This window comes from Scardinius erythrophthalmus (genome assembly GCF_964197995.2).
Source record: "Scardinius erythrophthalmus genome assembly, chromosome: 9".
Taxonomy (NCBI): domain Eukaryota; kingdom Metazoa; phylum Chordata; class Actinopteri; order Cypriniformes; family Leuciscidae; genus Scardinius; species Scardinius erythrophthalmus.
Window position 1 is genome coordinate 31,265,754 of NC_138229.1, and position 14,621 is coordinate 31,280,374.

The window sequence follows — 14,621 nt, forward strand, 5'->3', positions numbered from 1 at the left end:
ATCGCAAACTTTTGAAAACGGGTTTCAAAGTGCCAGTTTTTGGAAACAATACCATTATCGTGTCTGTGTAAAGTACAAAAACTTGAATTTGTGAAACCGGTGACGTCATGTGCATGCGTGTTACGTGTTCAGTCTATAGGCTCGTAGTGTTTCTTCACAAAGTGACTCGCCACCTACTGGCCTGGCAGAATACAGCGTTTTTAATCGTTTACGCGGATCCGTGTGAACAGGGATCGTTTTGACAACGTTGTCTGTACGCGAAAAACACAAAGGACAAACGTTTCCATTTTTAATATATCGTACTAACCACGGGTGTGGTTTTCGTTACTTATGTTTGCTCTTGTGATCTCCTCTGTGTTTTGTTTAGTTTAATAACACGTTTCAGTCACGTTCCCACAAATGAATATCTCGTGGCCACGCCATATTATCACATTCCCGCGAGTTAATGTCTCATGACCACGACAAAACTAAGTGAACCAAACATGTCCCGGTCGCTGTGGTTATGAGGTGGAAGAACATAAAGTGAAAATCATTATCTGTAATGGATGTGTAGATTTTCTTTCATTTCAGCTGTACTTGAATTGCAAATAGAGGATGTCTGACTCATTATTAAAAAAATAAGCATGACTGTCAGTTGAAGGTCGGTTCGCTTATAGTCTCAGGAAAATATCCAAGTATAAAGATGGCCCCGAAGACATAAACATATCGTGTCATTTGAGGGTTAAATTAAATCAATAACTGAATATACTACTATATTTGTGCTAGTTTCTTTCAACGATTTTTCAGAAGAAACAAATGATTTCTGGAATGCACACGGTGATACGCCACTGAGTATTTGATTAGGATGAGAATGCCTGACAATGTTTAGTACATGAAGAGCACTTACAGAAATGTGTGTGGTACAGTATTACGTGAGAAAATTCATAAATTCAAAGCGGCAGAGGGAATGACCGCAACCTCTGCATTTTAATTATCCAAAAAATTCAAGTGTGAGTTTGTATTTCACCCATTAAGTCACTACAAAAATAAGTTACCAAACATAACATTCAACATTCAATATCCAGCAAATGCTATCCAGATATCATGGAAACATATTACTTAGATTTATGTTCAGAATCCCCGTGAACACATTCTGACAGACCGTATTCTCCACAGCATGGTTGTTTAGAAGCCAATGTGACCAGATGCAGGAGAAAACAACAGAAGAAGAGACAAACGAACTGCTAAGTCGTGGAAAAACAAAATGCCAAAACACATTGGGCTGTGTTTGTGCCACAGGGCTGTCTGTCACTGCCAGGCCAGAGAGCAAAGGCACTGCGTCCCGACTGCCAAGTGTTCCTGCACGACTATTTACATGACCTACAGTACCATGCACGAATTATAGCACCATCAGCCTGAATTACGTTAAAAGTAGTCTTGGGGTCTAACTGTAAGAACAGTTTCAGAAGGACCGAGCATATTGAGGCTCTCAGGGCCCCATGATTCTTTAATAAAGCAATAAGCCATGAGTTACAGTGATTTTACCGCGGGTAATAGGAGTCCACAACCCTGATACAGTCCCCCTAATAGATCTGCAGATACTCTTCCTGAATATACAGTGCCAAAAAGATGCACGACCAGTGTAGTCTGATTACAGAAATAATGGCAAGCTGATTCTTTATAGTGAAACACAAACATTCAGCGCAAACATTATCCGATTCCTAATCGAATTAGTCTTATGAAGGGGTTATTTGTAGTGAATTACATACATAGAGTTTATAAATTTGTTGCATTGTCTTGTGAGACTTAAATCAAGTCTGATTGCTCATTCGACAGCATGCAGTTAAAAATCCACAGTAGTATTTCATAAAACAAACTAATGAATGAAATATGTTACCAAATATTTGTCATATTTAGTATTGTTGTGTAATATATAGGGCCAATGAGTTAGTTTCTTAAAGTAACTTTTGATAGACCAGCTCTTTGAAATTCTCTATATGCAAACAAACACAGGAAAACACTGATCAAACCAATAAATCAACAGCGGCCGTCCTTCTTCCAGTCCACGTCTGACATCTAACAATTTTTTTCTTTAGTGTGGTTGATTCAGCAATCTTTTGTCTTCTCCGCTTTTCATTTGCCACTTTGGAGAATAACACCAAAGAAACAGATACAAGATGAAAGAAAGACACGCTTTTACGTCTGCAATATGACTGCTGTGGTAATAAGGGACAGAAGCCACAAAACGCTCCTGGATCATTCTAAGCCAGTTCATCAATGGTAATATTTGCATTTCTTTCTAACGAGCCTCCAAAAAGTTTTAAGGCGAACCGCACAGAGTTTTTGCGATAAAACCCACACTGAAAGACATTCACTAATGAGAGCATCAGGATGAGATATAACCATAACTATATTAGTGTTAGTTTGAAGAATAAGAATAAAACCAGGACCTATATTCTGTATATTTACATTCCAGAAAGGGGTTTTCACAGTGATGCCATAGAAAAACCATTTTGGGTTCCCAAAGAACCTTTCAGTGAACAGTTCTTAAAAGAACCAGAACCTTTTTCCACTTTAAAGAACTTTTTGTGTGTTTGGAAAGATTCCATGGATGTTAAAGGTTCTTCATGGAACCAAGAAAGGACTTTGTACAAAATTACAATCATAACAAATCCATGTTCTGTGGGCAAAAATGACTATATCCAGCTCCATTCGCTCACAGACTAATCTCCTTTTTTTGCTTTGATTAAGTGGAGAATTTGGCTTAATGTTCAAATCTAGAATCCCACACAAACTAATTTCCCATGTGATCCTGTAGTTGAAAGAGGAAAAGAGGTTGGTCTTCTCAGAGAGCAGTAAATGTGGAATAATAAGGGCCTCTGCAGACTCAATTCTAGGACACTTATCTTTCCCTTATATCACATTTTTTAAATAAAAAAAATAGGTCACAAAAAATTAGGGCATACCACATTCATAGTATTGGCAGGTTGATGAAAACGTCTGTCAATGCACGCATCTAAATGCACGCTTTCAGTTAATCATGTCCTGAAGACCCATTTCAGTTCAGAAATGGGTTTGAAAATATTTAGCTTTATTCAATGTAACATCAAAGTAGTCACATATTTAAGCTTATTTTCTTGATCATATCATTACAGATAGTAAAATTGGCCTCGTATCAAATCATACCATTTCAAAATTGACTCTGCACAGCGTAATAAAGTGCCTATTACCTGTCTTTGCCGGTCTCTCTCTTGAATAGCTCATCAAACTGGAGCATTTTCTGCCAGGAGATGATGTAGACCTTGAGTTTGGGCAGCACTTGGTTCATAAGCCGCAGGTTGTTATAAACCAGCCCTTTCCCGTCACGTCGCATGTAACTGCTGGGTCCCCAGAAGATGAAGACCGCGTCCTGACTGGAGTTGAGGAGTTCATGGCGGCTGCGCAGGACTCTCTGCATGCTGGAATGAGCGATGACCCTCAGGCTCGTGCGGTGACCCACGTCCGCACCGTAGCCACGGGCTGTAGGCGCATCATTCATTCGGATGACGCACTCCGCCTGATCGATCTCTTTTCCACGACCCCCACCGGTTAGATGGCCTGAACTGGTGACAAGCGCGCAGCTCTTGCAGTGCATCTTCAGAGGCTGTAGGGAAGAGAGAGCGAAAAGATCAGTTTATGCAAGCATAAAATCCTACTCAATATTTCATACCGAGTCTATAATACATGCAGTTGTCATTTAAATAATGTATTCGTAGCTAAGCAAATGGGATCACCAGTGTAGCAGTTCAAGGCAAACAAGAACCTCAATGCCTTATTGGTGTTTCTTCAACTATACTTTCATGGATCAGGGAGTTTTATTGAGACGAAGAGATTAACTTTTTTCCCCCTGTATATTTGCTGTAATATTAATACGAACGTAGTATATAATTTAACAGCGAGAATGACGTCTACATTCATATAGTGTTTGCGTGTCTTGACAGTTACAAATAAAGCCAAAATTAGCTCATGGAGCGAACTTGCCGCTCGACGCAGAGGAAACTGACCAATAAGAGGACAGTTGTACTCGCAAACCAGTCGACAACGTCACAAGGCAAGCACTAGACTGGAACCCACAAGGAAAAAGGAAAGTGGGACGGCCCAAACAGACGTGGAGAAGGTCAGTCAAGAGCGAAGTGAAGGACGCCGGAGTGACATGGACTCAGCTGAAGAAAACAGCCCAGAACAGAGTGCGTTGGCGCGGTGTTGTTGCAGCCCTATGCTCCATAAGGAGCCTACAGGAATAAGACAGTAAGTCAAGTCTACTCGCATGTGACTTTCATTAACACATTTTGGTACGCTTTGAAAGGTTGCCTTGTGAAAGCAAAACGAACCAAGTGGAAAATAAAACATTGCAACAAATGAAGTCCCTGTTTCGGAACAAAACAAACGATCTATAGGTGTGAAAACACCCTAAGGTCATTTAATGATAACTGTGACTAAATTAACATGAAATATCATTGACAAAAAAAGACTAAAATGTAGTTACATTTTTTTTAAACTTTACAAAAATTATCTCTGGATTTTTGTCGAAAAAAAAGAGGTATCAAGACATTACAGACTGCTACAAGCCTCTACTACAAGCTTTCGTGAGCGAAAGAATGTTAAAGGGATAGTTCATCCAAAAGTAAAAGTCATGTTTGGAACGACATGAAGGTCAGTAGGCTAAAGGATGATGACGGAAGTGAATTGGTGTTGTATGTTTGGTGATAGTAGACAGATTAACTTGAGTGAGAGTGTATAAACTGTGTTTTCAGAGAATTTATTTTAGTGAGCAGTTCATTTCCACAAAGCTCAAAAGTGTCCATTGGTGAAGAAACATTCATATATGACTGAACAACAGTTTCATTTAGTCTCCAGACCTTGATTTGGTACTCTCAGTCACGGGTCAGGTAGAATGCACCGAGAATCAAAGGATGCTCCAACTTAGAAGATCTATTCAGGAAAATGTCCCGGTTTCAAAGATATTGTTGACATTTTGCCCTGCAATTTTTCTTAAGGATGTGTTTATTCACAACATCTTGTTGTTCAGATATAATTGAAGCGGTTGGTAATTCAGACCTCCTCCAGACCTTGAAAAGTTTTCAAAACCGTCCAGCTTCTCCAGCACATCTCCACATTCATTCCACATACGTTTACACTGCGTGTCTGTCCATCCTCTGACGGAGGATGAATGTCCATTCATTCCATGAATTATTCCCAGCCAACATAAACGCACCATTGGTATTCTGATATAAGGGCACAGTCCCTCCAGCCCCATCCTTGGGGGATAAAGGGTTTCAGGAATAAACGCCCATCACCGCTTCTCAAGGAAGTGTCGCATTTACGGTGAATTTCCTCTTCCACGTCCTCTGTCACCCTTTTTAAATCAATAATATGCAAAGAGCGCAGCCAGCGCTACGTAATTTGTCCTGGATGAAGGAATCTGCTGTGAGAGAAATAATAATAACAAATGGCGCCATGTATTCTGCAGGCAATGCTGCAGCATTTGCATGTGCCTTCTCTTGGCATCCGTTGCTCTCTAGGTAATGAAACTCAGCCGCAGGTCAGAGAAGACACAGGTGCTGCTCCACTGACATAATGTTTAATGAGTTCAATCCTTGTGGGCCGCATGAGATTCCCGTGTCGCCCAAAGCCCTTCATTTAACTGCTGAAAAACGTCCTGGTAACGCCGATACTTGCACAGGAGACTCAAGTTCCGTCCCATCCAGATGTGGCATTAGTGAGGGTTAAACGAACACAACAGCAGACATTGTCCTACAAATCTTAACATATGGGCATTTAAAGCTGCCCTGTGAAAAAACAACAACAACAACAACAACAACAACAAATCAATTTGTGGGCATATCCACTCAAATCTATCTGTTCTTGTATTCTGAACAGCACAAAAACACATGGAATATAAACCTGATTATATGACTAACATGAACTTACAAAGACCAATACAGTTGTTACAGTATTTATTAACCTTTGTTAATGTTAGTTAATAAAAATCCAGCTGTTCATTGTTTGTTCATGTGAGTTCACAGTGCATTAACTAATGTTAACAAATACAACCTCTGATTATAATAATGTATTTGTAAATGTTGAAATTAATTTGAACTAAGATTAATAAATGCTGTAGAAGTATTGTTCATTCTTAGTTAATGTTAACTAAGGTAGTTGATGGGGGGGATCAAAAATGCTCCGTCCGAAATTTGTTCACAAAACATAATTTTGTGTTCTTGAAAATGGAGGTTTTTGAAAATGATGGTGCATGTTTAGTCATGTGGCTATAGGGGTATGTTCCTGATATGTGCTATTTGCTTTTAGTGTTGCTAAAGTTACTCTGTACAAACCTTATATTGCATTTCTGCAAAGATATCAGAAGATGTATACTCCAAATTGCTGTCCTGTGGAAAAACATGAGGGCAAATGCAAAGGCAAATGGGGACTGAGTGCGACCTGAACGCACTAGTAAGTGATGGGGATGTCTTGCTAATAGTATAAAATGACAGTGCCAGATGAATAGCATGAAAACTTTATCATGCCTGGTCTCTCTGTACAATCAGTGTGAACCTTCATCAGTGTGGGCAAGAAACTTTTTGAAAACACTTGAAAGTGCAAGTGTGGACAGAGAGTGTTTTGAAATGAAAACGCTTTTTTCAAATGTAGCCAGATTAAAGGAGAACTCCGGTCAATTTTAACATTGAGCTCATTTTTTTGTAAATTTGGAGTGCTGTCAATACAGAGAACAACGACAAAAATCAGTGTTGCCTACACCGTGTTATCCTCTTTTTAAAATTTGCACCCTGTTGACTTCAATGGGGCAAGTACTAAACCTGCTTTTAGCCTCTTAACATCCTTGTTGTGTCATTACAAGTGCACAGCCAATGTGAGTGATTCCTTCGGAGTGATAACGGGTGAATCTGACTGCAGTAGATGTGAAAGATATTAATAAAAATTATGTTATTTCAGCCAGCGCACATACCTGTATTTTCTTCCTGTTTTCGGTCGAAGTCCATAGTAATCAATTGTCGAGTTCACGCGTGTGATCATAGGTAACTAAACCTATGTGTGTGAACTCGACAATCGATTACTATGGACTTCGACCGAAAACAGGAAGAAAATACAGGTATGTGCGCTGGCTGAAATAACATAATTTTTATTAATATCTTTCACATCTACTGCAGTCAGATTCACCCGTGATCACTCTGAAGGAATCACTCACATTAGCTGTGCACTTGTAATGACACATCAAGGATGTTAAGAGGCTAAAAGCTGGTTTAAAACTTGCCCCATTGAAGTCAACAGGGTGCAAATTTTAAAAAGAGGATAACACGGTGTAGGCAACACTGATTTTTGTCGTTGTTCTCTGTATTGACAGCACTCCAAATTTACAAAAAAATGAGCTCAATGTTAAAATTGACCGGAGTTCTCCTTTAAGGTAGATATAACCTCAGTCTAAACAGTCTCAGATTTTCAGATCATTTGGGGTGCCATTTGTAGCTTGTCCAAAGTTCATTTAAATGACTTGTACCCCATTCACCATGTAGTGAATAGTGAATGAGTGACTGAGTCAGCAGTTCTAAACAGATGAATGCATAATATGTCATCCATATTGACTCATGCAGGGTCATGATTTTCCATCTTCTCTTTCCACAATGACAGCTATTCGCAGTTTTATGAGAAAGTTTCTTGGCATGCTGCTGACGCTTACATCATTACTGTAGTAACCACTGTAAATACAACACATATCGATTACAATGTCAGAACTAACGGATCAGATTTCATCACTTGCAAAATGACAAAGTGTAGAGAAGCAATCTTAAAGATCGATTTGAAACGCAAATTGGATTGGTGTGCAATGTGAACGAAATCCCTCAGTGTTTTCTGCAGTGCTTCAGCTTTTACTTCACACATGAGGAAATGTCACTGGAAAATGTCACTATCAGATTGATAGCCATCTGAGAAGCAGATGACAAGAGTAATCTTACAAAATGACACATAAATGCTACCCTGGCATGACGACTTGAGAATTGAAGAATTTTGTGTAATTCTATGAAAGGTTAGCTAAGATTTTGAGTGCTAGAGTGCTATACTGTGATCAAATTTTTACAAAAATAAAAAATAAATAAATTTAGCATTTGTTATTTGCTTGAATATCAGCATTAGCTATTTGCAGCATTAATACGAATTCAAAAATCATGTCAAATGCAGCTGCAATCTACAGCTGTAGACATTTTTGCAATGTCATTGCATGTCTAGAAGTGCTGGGGGCAAAATGTGCTCCTGCTAAAAAGTTAATGCTGTCTTGTATCTTGAGAGAAATGTTTACTATACATTTCACTGTTATTTAAGCACATGGCAATCGGATATGCTTGTGAATTATGGTTTATGTAATTATTCAATTATTTAAAGTCCCCCTGAAGTTAATAATTATATCACTTTAAACTCATCTTTGATCACCAAAATGACACATTTAAAAGTTTTTTTCTTCCTAAAATAGCTTGTACGTAACTCTACACCCTTGCTTCATTTAGGAAAAGAACCATTAATATGCAAATTAGCCCCGCCTCCACTCACTTTCACCAGCTCAGAGCTCCACTCGTTGACGATCACACGTTGAACTGATTGGTTACAAGGTAATTTGTGACGTCAGAAACACCAGCGATTTTGAACCTAGTTTTTGGGACTGTCTTCTGTTCACTGCAGCTTAAAAGAGAAAATACTCAGCAATGGTGTTGACTTATTTGCACAAGGTTTGTCTTAAAGCATATTAAAAACACCACATAGACATATACGCGACATTTAAAGCTTGATTTTCACCACAGGGGGACTTTAAGAGCTTTGTGCTTGTGGTCTGTAGATGTGCACAAAACAGAGGAGTTGTTTGATAACTTTGTGATGAACTGGTTTAATGTGTGATGTCTCGTAGCATCCGAACACCCCACCATGTCCATTTGCAGACATCCGACTCCCATACATATATGAATGTGTGCAACACACACATATTCTATATCTTTCTTTGGGTTGGAGGTCATTTCCTGAAACCGTGGCCAGTTTGTCAAACCCACAGGTTGTCTCCATGCGTATCGTCTGCCCAGGCTCCAGAGGCGAAAGGCATCTGATAGATTTGTCATGGCTTATCTTTCATTTTTGTCTGAGTGTGAACAAAACAGCCTGAACATTAGTCTCAACTCTCGGTGTGAGCTGGGATGGTACCATGGGGATCACAGACCTGGTGCGTCGGGACAGTAAACGTTGCGCTGGATAAGGCATGCCATCCCTGTGTGTGTTGCGCAGGTTGAGCAAGGCTGCATGAATGTCAAAACCATCACGTGCACACTTTTCTAGGAGATGCTTTGCAGACCTGACACCACGCTCCACCAGACCATTGGCTAAAAGGTTAATGTGCTATTGCATTTGAAAATAATGAACCCTCTAACTGCAACCTACCCTGAACCCAACAAATAGTGTTAACAAAAGAAAATGTAAATGAAAAACGCATTTGCTTAAAGTCCTCCTGTGGTGAAAATCCAGCTTTTAATGTTGTTTATAGGTCTATGTGATGTTTTTAATATGCTTTAAGGCAAACCATGTGCAAATTCATGTCAACACCATTGCGGAATATTTTCTCTTTAAAACTGCAGTGAACCAAAGACAGTCTCAAAAACGCGGTTTGAAATCGCTGGTGTTTCTGACGACACAAATTACCTTGTAACCAATCCGGATATTGTGTGTATCGTCAACGAATGGATCTCTGATTCAGTGTGAGTAAGTGGAGGCGGGGGTAATTTGCATATTCATAGATACGCGTATACTAAATGAGGCACGGTTGTAGAGTTACATTCAAGCTATTTAAGGCAAGGAAAAAACGTTTAAATATGTCATTTTGGTGATCAAAGATGAGTTTTAAGGGATACAATTATTGACTACAGGGGGACTTTAAGCAACCATGCCATTTTAGATTTCTTTAAAAAGTGGTTGATCTCTTTTATTGTGACTTGGGTTTCACAGGATTTGTACCCAAGTGCTCCGCATCACAAGTGCAATGATGTACGTACCAGGTGAGCTACTGAGCAAGTTTACCACATCAGAAAAGCCGTGCATATGGAGCTGATTATGTGATGCAAATGTCAAAATGTATTAAGCTTGCACTATGATGAATGTGCAAAGATGACTTCATCACAATGATGAAGTGACATTTCACTCATAGTTACCACAGGCAGAAAACAAATGAATAGGAAGTATCATCAGCAAAACGTGAAATGGCTCAGTGATTTACTACAGAGCAAGTACTGAACGCAATCAGATATTAGAGTCACTGTCACTTGATGGTGGATCTGGTGAAGAAACTGTCAGCGATCAAAATATTGATTTTGAAGATGCTGAAAATGATTTTTTTTGAGAATATGTTTGAAATGGCGAATATGAGCCAGATGCTGAATGTATTGGGAAATGATGGTGTAAAACATCTGCTGAAACTGAACCCTTCCAAGCTCCAAAAGGTAACAAAATATGCTTTTTTTACTCTCCTGTGATTGTTATTCTAATATCTGGGAAGTTTTTATGTTATTGCGACAGGTAGAGAACCATCCGTGTAAGATATATAGATTATCGTTATGTAATGATGATTGGTGAAACATTCATGCATTAAGGGTTAATCAATAATCTACATATGTCCGAGTACTGCCAACAAGACAACAATGGAGTCCAGATTTTCCATTGAGAAAGCGTTTACCCGAATGTGAGTTTGATGAATAGTGCATAATAAGAAAAGAAACATTAAGTAAGTAAGTAGGGTAAATTCTGATGTCATGTTTATTTTAACACTCCAACAATATATCTAATATAATCTGACCAAGGCTTCTGTTTGGCAAGCTTTCTTTGTTCAGACAGCTTTCTTAATTGAGATTCCATGTTTAGTCAGTGCTTCATGGAACCCAAGGAAGATAATTAAAAATGAAGGCGAAAAGACACAGGGAGGGAGGGAAGGAGGGAGTAATTAGTCTCAGTGTACATGCTGCAGGCAAATCTCGAATTAAAAAAATAGATATCTCTTTCAAATCAGGCCAGAGAGAGGAAATAAAACTGCATTTGCATTGTGGGAGGAAGTGGCTCTGGGGCATCATCGATTAAAGGCCCTGCCGAGATCGCTGACTCTATGCAAATCACTCTGCTGACCCGAACGGCCCACGGTGCACATGATATACGGAGCTAACAAAGGAGACGCGATGGGGCGCACCAGCCTTAGCGAAACGAGCGGCAATTAGCCAAATCCCATTGGCTTCCCATCATCACCCTGCTGAAGGTCCAAGCTGCATGTTCCTGCATGCTCTTAATTAGACAAAAGCTTTTCTTTTTTTCCACAATGCCACTAAAAAAAAGAAGTTTATCCCAATTATTTGGAGCTTCCAATAACAGCACAGAGGCCAGATGATGGGGAAGGGAGGAGGACAGAGGAGTTTTATTACGTTTCAAACAGAACCAAATAGCTGCAGATGAGGGTACACGTCTCTTTCACGAAAATGAAATGTACCGAAGCGTCTAGCGATGTTCTTGTCTGTGATGGTTAAAGAGAAGTGTGAAAGAAGCAAGTCAAGTCATCACCACACAGACTCGTAATGGAACTGCACAGAACATTAATCTCTAAATGACTGTTCTGGCTTTGAGACTTTCTGACAAAGTTTTTATTTTAAGTTCTAGAAAAACTGAATATTATTATTGTCAACTGAATGCTGCTATTGCCAGAGGGGATTGATATTACGTGGCTACTTGCAAGTTTCACGACACTTTCAAAGTGAAATATCAAGTGAGCGGCTCTAAAAGCATGTACAGTTTTATCTGAAATAGATTAACATGAATCTGCCAATGTTTTAGGTTTCACTTTATTTTGATGGTCCCTTTAACACATTCTGTTGACTATGAGTAATGTTGTACCTACATGTCTACTAACTCTCATTATACCATGGTCTGGGTGAATACTTGATTCTGATTGGCTGCAGGGTGTCCATTAAAAAGTGATAGAGAAACTATCTAGGGGAACCAAGTTATTGTTTGTAAAAACTTTAGATTTCAATTGTAAAACTAATTAAAATAAAAACTAATGTTTAAAAAATGTGTTATTTGGCAAGTGACCATGGTATAAGCGGGTTAATGCCCTTCGAGGTATCCATTGTCAGATATTAACTCCGCTGCGCGTCGAACGGTTCACACCTCGCCGTCGTCCATTAATACCTGACAATGGACACCTCGTCGGGAATTAAAGGGATAGTTCACTTTGAAATAAAATTTTGGTATGTTTTAGCTTACCTCAAGGGCATCCAAGATGTAGGTGTCTTTGTTTCCGCAGTAGTTTCAATTTTGATATTTTTAGGCCAAACCGTTCTTGTCTGTCAGTCATATAATGCAGGTATATGGTCACCGTCTCAAAGAGCATGCACAGAGTCCAAATTAAAACAATTCCTCATCGTCCAAATTAAACAATTCCCCATCGTAAGTACACATTGATGGCCTAAGACACGAAACGAGCGGTTTGTGTGAGAAAACGAACAGTATTTATATCGTTGTTACCTCTTGAACACAGCCGCGTCCAAATGATCTGAGGGCGCGGGCGGGTATAGATATATACACTAGACTTCGCCATGGCTACTGCAGTTCATTGGAACGAAACCGTAGCCAAGCGGCATCTAGTGTATATATCTATACCCGCCCACGCCCTCAGATCATTTGGACGCGGCTGTGTTCAAGAGGTAACAACGATATAAATACTGTTCGTTTTCTCACACAAACCGCTCGTTTCGTGTCTTGGGCCATCAATGTGTACTTACAATGGGGAATTGTTTAATTTGGACGATGTGGAATTGTTTTTATTTGGACTCTGTGCATGCTCTCTGAGAGCCCTCTAGTGGTCGGAAGCATTTCAGTTGTGTTGTGGCTTTATTTTGTTGTGTTGTGGCTTTATTTTGTTGTGTTGTGGCTTGTTTCCGTTGTGTTGTGGCTTATGTTGTGAACTTATGTTTGCTTTTATAATTTCGTTGTGTTGTACACTACTGAGCCACCGTACAAATGAGTCAAAATGCATTAAAAGTATCATTCCACAACCTACAACAGTTTAAGCCAGGAGTGTCCAATCCTGCTCCTTGAGGGCCACTGTCCTGCAGAGTTCAGCTCCAACCCCAATTAAACACCCCTGAAACAACTAATCAGGCAAACTAGAAACTTCCAGACAGGTGTGTTGCAGCAAGTTAGAGCTAAACTCTGTACAGTAGCTCTCCAAAAATCGAATTTGGACACCCCCGATTTAGTCCCTGACAAAACATTATTCAATTAGCATACATACTATAAAATTACACAAAAGCATTGCAGGAGAGAGACGTTTGTCAAGGCCATTTGGATGTAACCCTTCCAGCATCATTTGTGTGTTTGTGAAAGGTAAAGCCTACAGATTCATCTTCATCCTCCAACTTAATCTGTGAGCCGCAGAGGCTCCTCTCACTTCATACTGAGGGCTCATCGCATCCTCAGCAAGGAAAGAAACACAGAGAATGTGTGTACCTCTTTGGTAATATGACTGAATGGAAAAGAGAGAGAGAGAGAGAGAGAGAGAGAGAGAGAGAGAGAGAGAGAGAGAGAGAGAGAGAGAGAGAGAGAGAGAGAGAGAGAGAGAGAGAGAGAGAGAATAAAGCGAGTTAAAAAAAAGATCCAAAAGACATTGTCAGAATTGAGATGAGACGAAGACGCTCCCCGGTGGGATGATTGCTTTGCCCTGAATACAAAAGGTTCTTCCCAGCAAACACTTCGTGTTGTTTGCGAGCACAGATTAGGTCTGGCCGCAGACATCCGCAATTCTTTAAAACAAGCCCTCAGGGAGGAATTATCATCCGTACCCGGGCTTATAAACCAGAGATGGGTTGCAATGATAAAAAGCTTTTCTCAAGTAGAGCATGGTGAGGGTATAGAAAGGAGAGATGCGCTGCAGAAGGGGCAATCATAGTAAAAGTGCGAGGAGGGGTTAGGATTGCAAGAACAAGTGCTTTGAAAGGGGGGAGGGTGTTCTGGCGGGGGAAAAGGAGGAGAAGATTCAAGCATGAATCATGGGAGTACTTGAAAGAGCACTTTTCTGAAGTAGACGATGACATTTTATAAGAACATGCAGGTCTCACTGACCCAGAAACACCCAGAATAATAGTATTTTAATGTCAAAAGCATGTTATTAATATATATTTATGCAGTTAATACTAAAGTGTATACATTTTACAATGTTACAATTTTAAGCTACTTGATTTTGCAATAGAGTGTTGCAGGGATATTTTTGTAGGCCAAAACCTTAAAACAAGTAAACCCAAAAACATTTTAGCACTTCTGGTTCTATAGACCTGAAGTCAATGGGTTTTTTGAAAGAGTTCACGTTATATTCTACGCCATAAAATACAGCAGTAATACCCCTGCTTTTACTTGCTAACAAGTGGCTAAATGCTATTGTGGAAGAATAGCAATATGGAAAAATCCTATTGTGTTTTTTGTTGAGGGAACCAGGGTGATGCAAACTTAGAGGTTGGCCTACATCAATGACAACTACGTCATCAATGCAGTGCTCTAAAGTGCAGCAAAATACAATGAAA

The 14,621-nt window shown here is 39.6% G+C and overlaps 1 protein-coding gene across 1 annotated transcript in view; it reads right to left on the reverse strand.

The window, feature by feature from the left end:
* The window catches only part of st6galnac5a (ST6 (alpha-N-acetyl-neuraminyl-2,3-beta-galactosyl-1,3)-N-acetylgalactosaminide alpha-2,6-sialyltransferase 5a), a gene marked incomplete at its 5' end in the record, with an annotated part of 34,375 nt that overhangs the window by 5,094 nt on the left and 14,660 nt on the right, over positions 1–14,621 (reverse strand). The window contains one exon of the mRNA XM_081373405.1: positions 3,210–3,622. Coding sequence (XP_081229531.1) covers positions 3,210–3,622 — 413 coding nt within the window. The remainder of the gene's footprint in view (positions 1–3,209; positions 3,623–14,621) is intronic.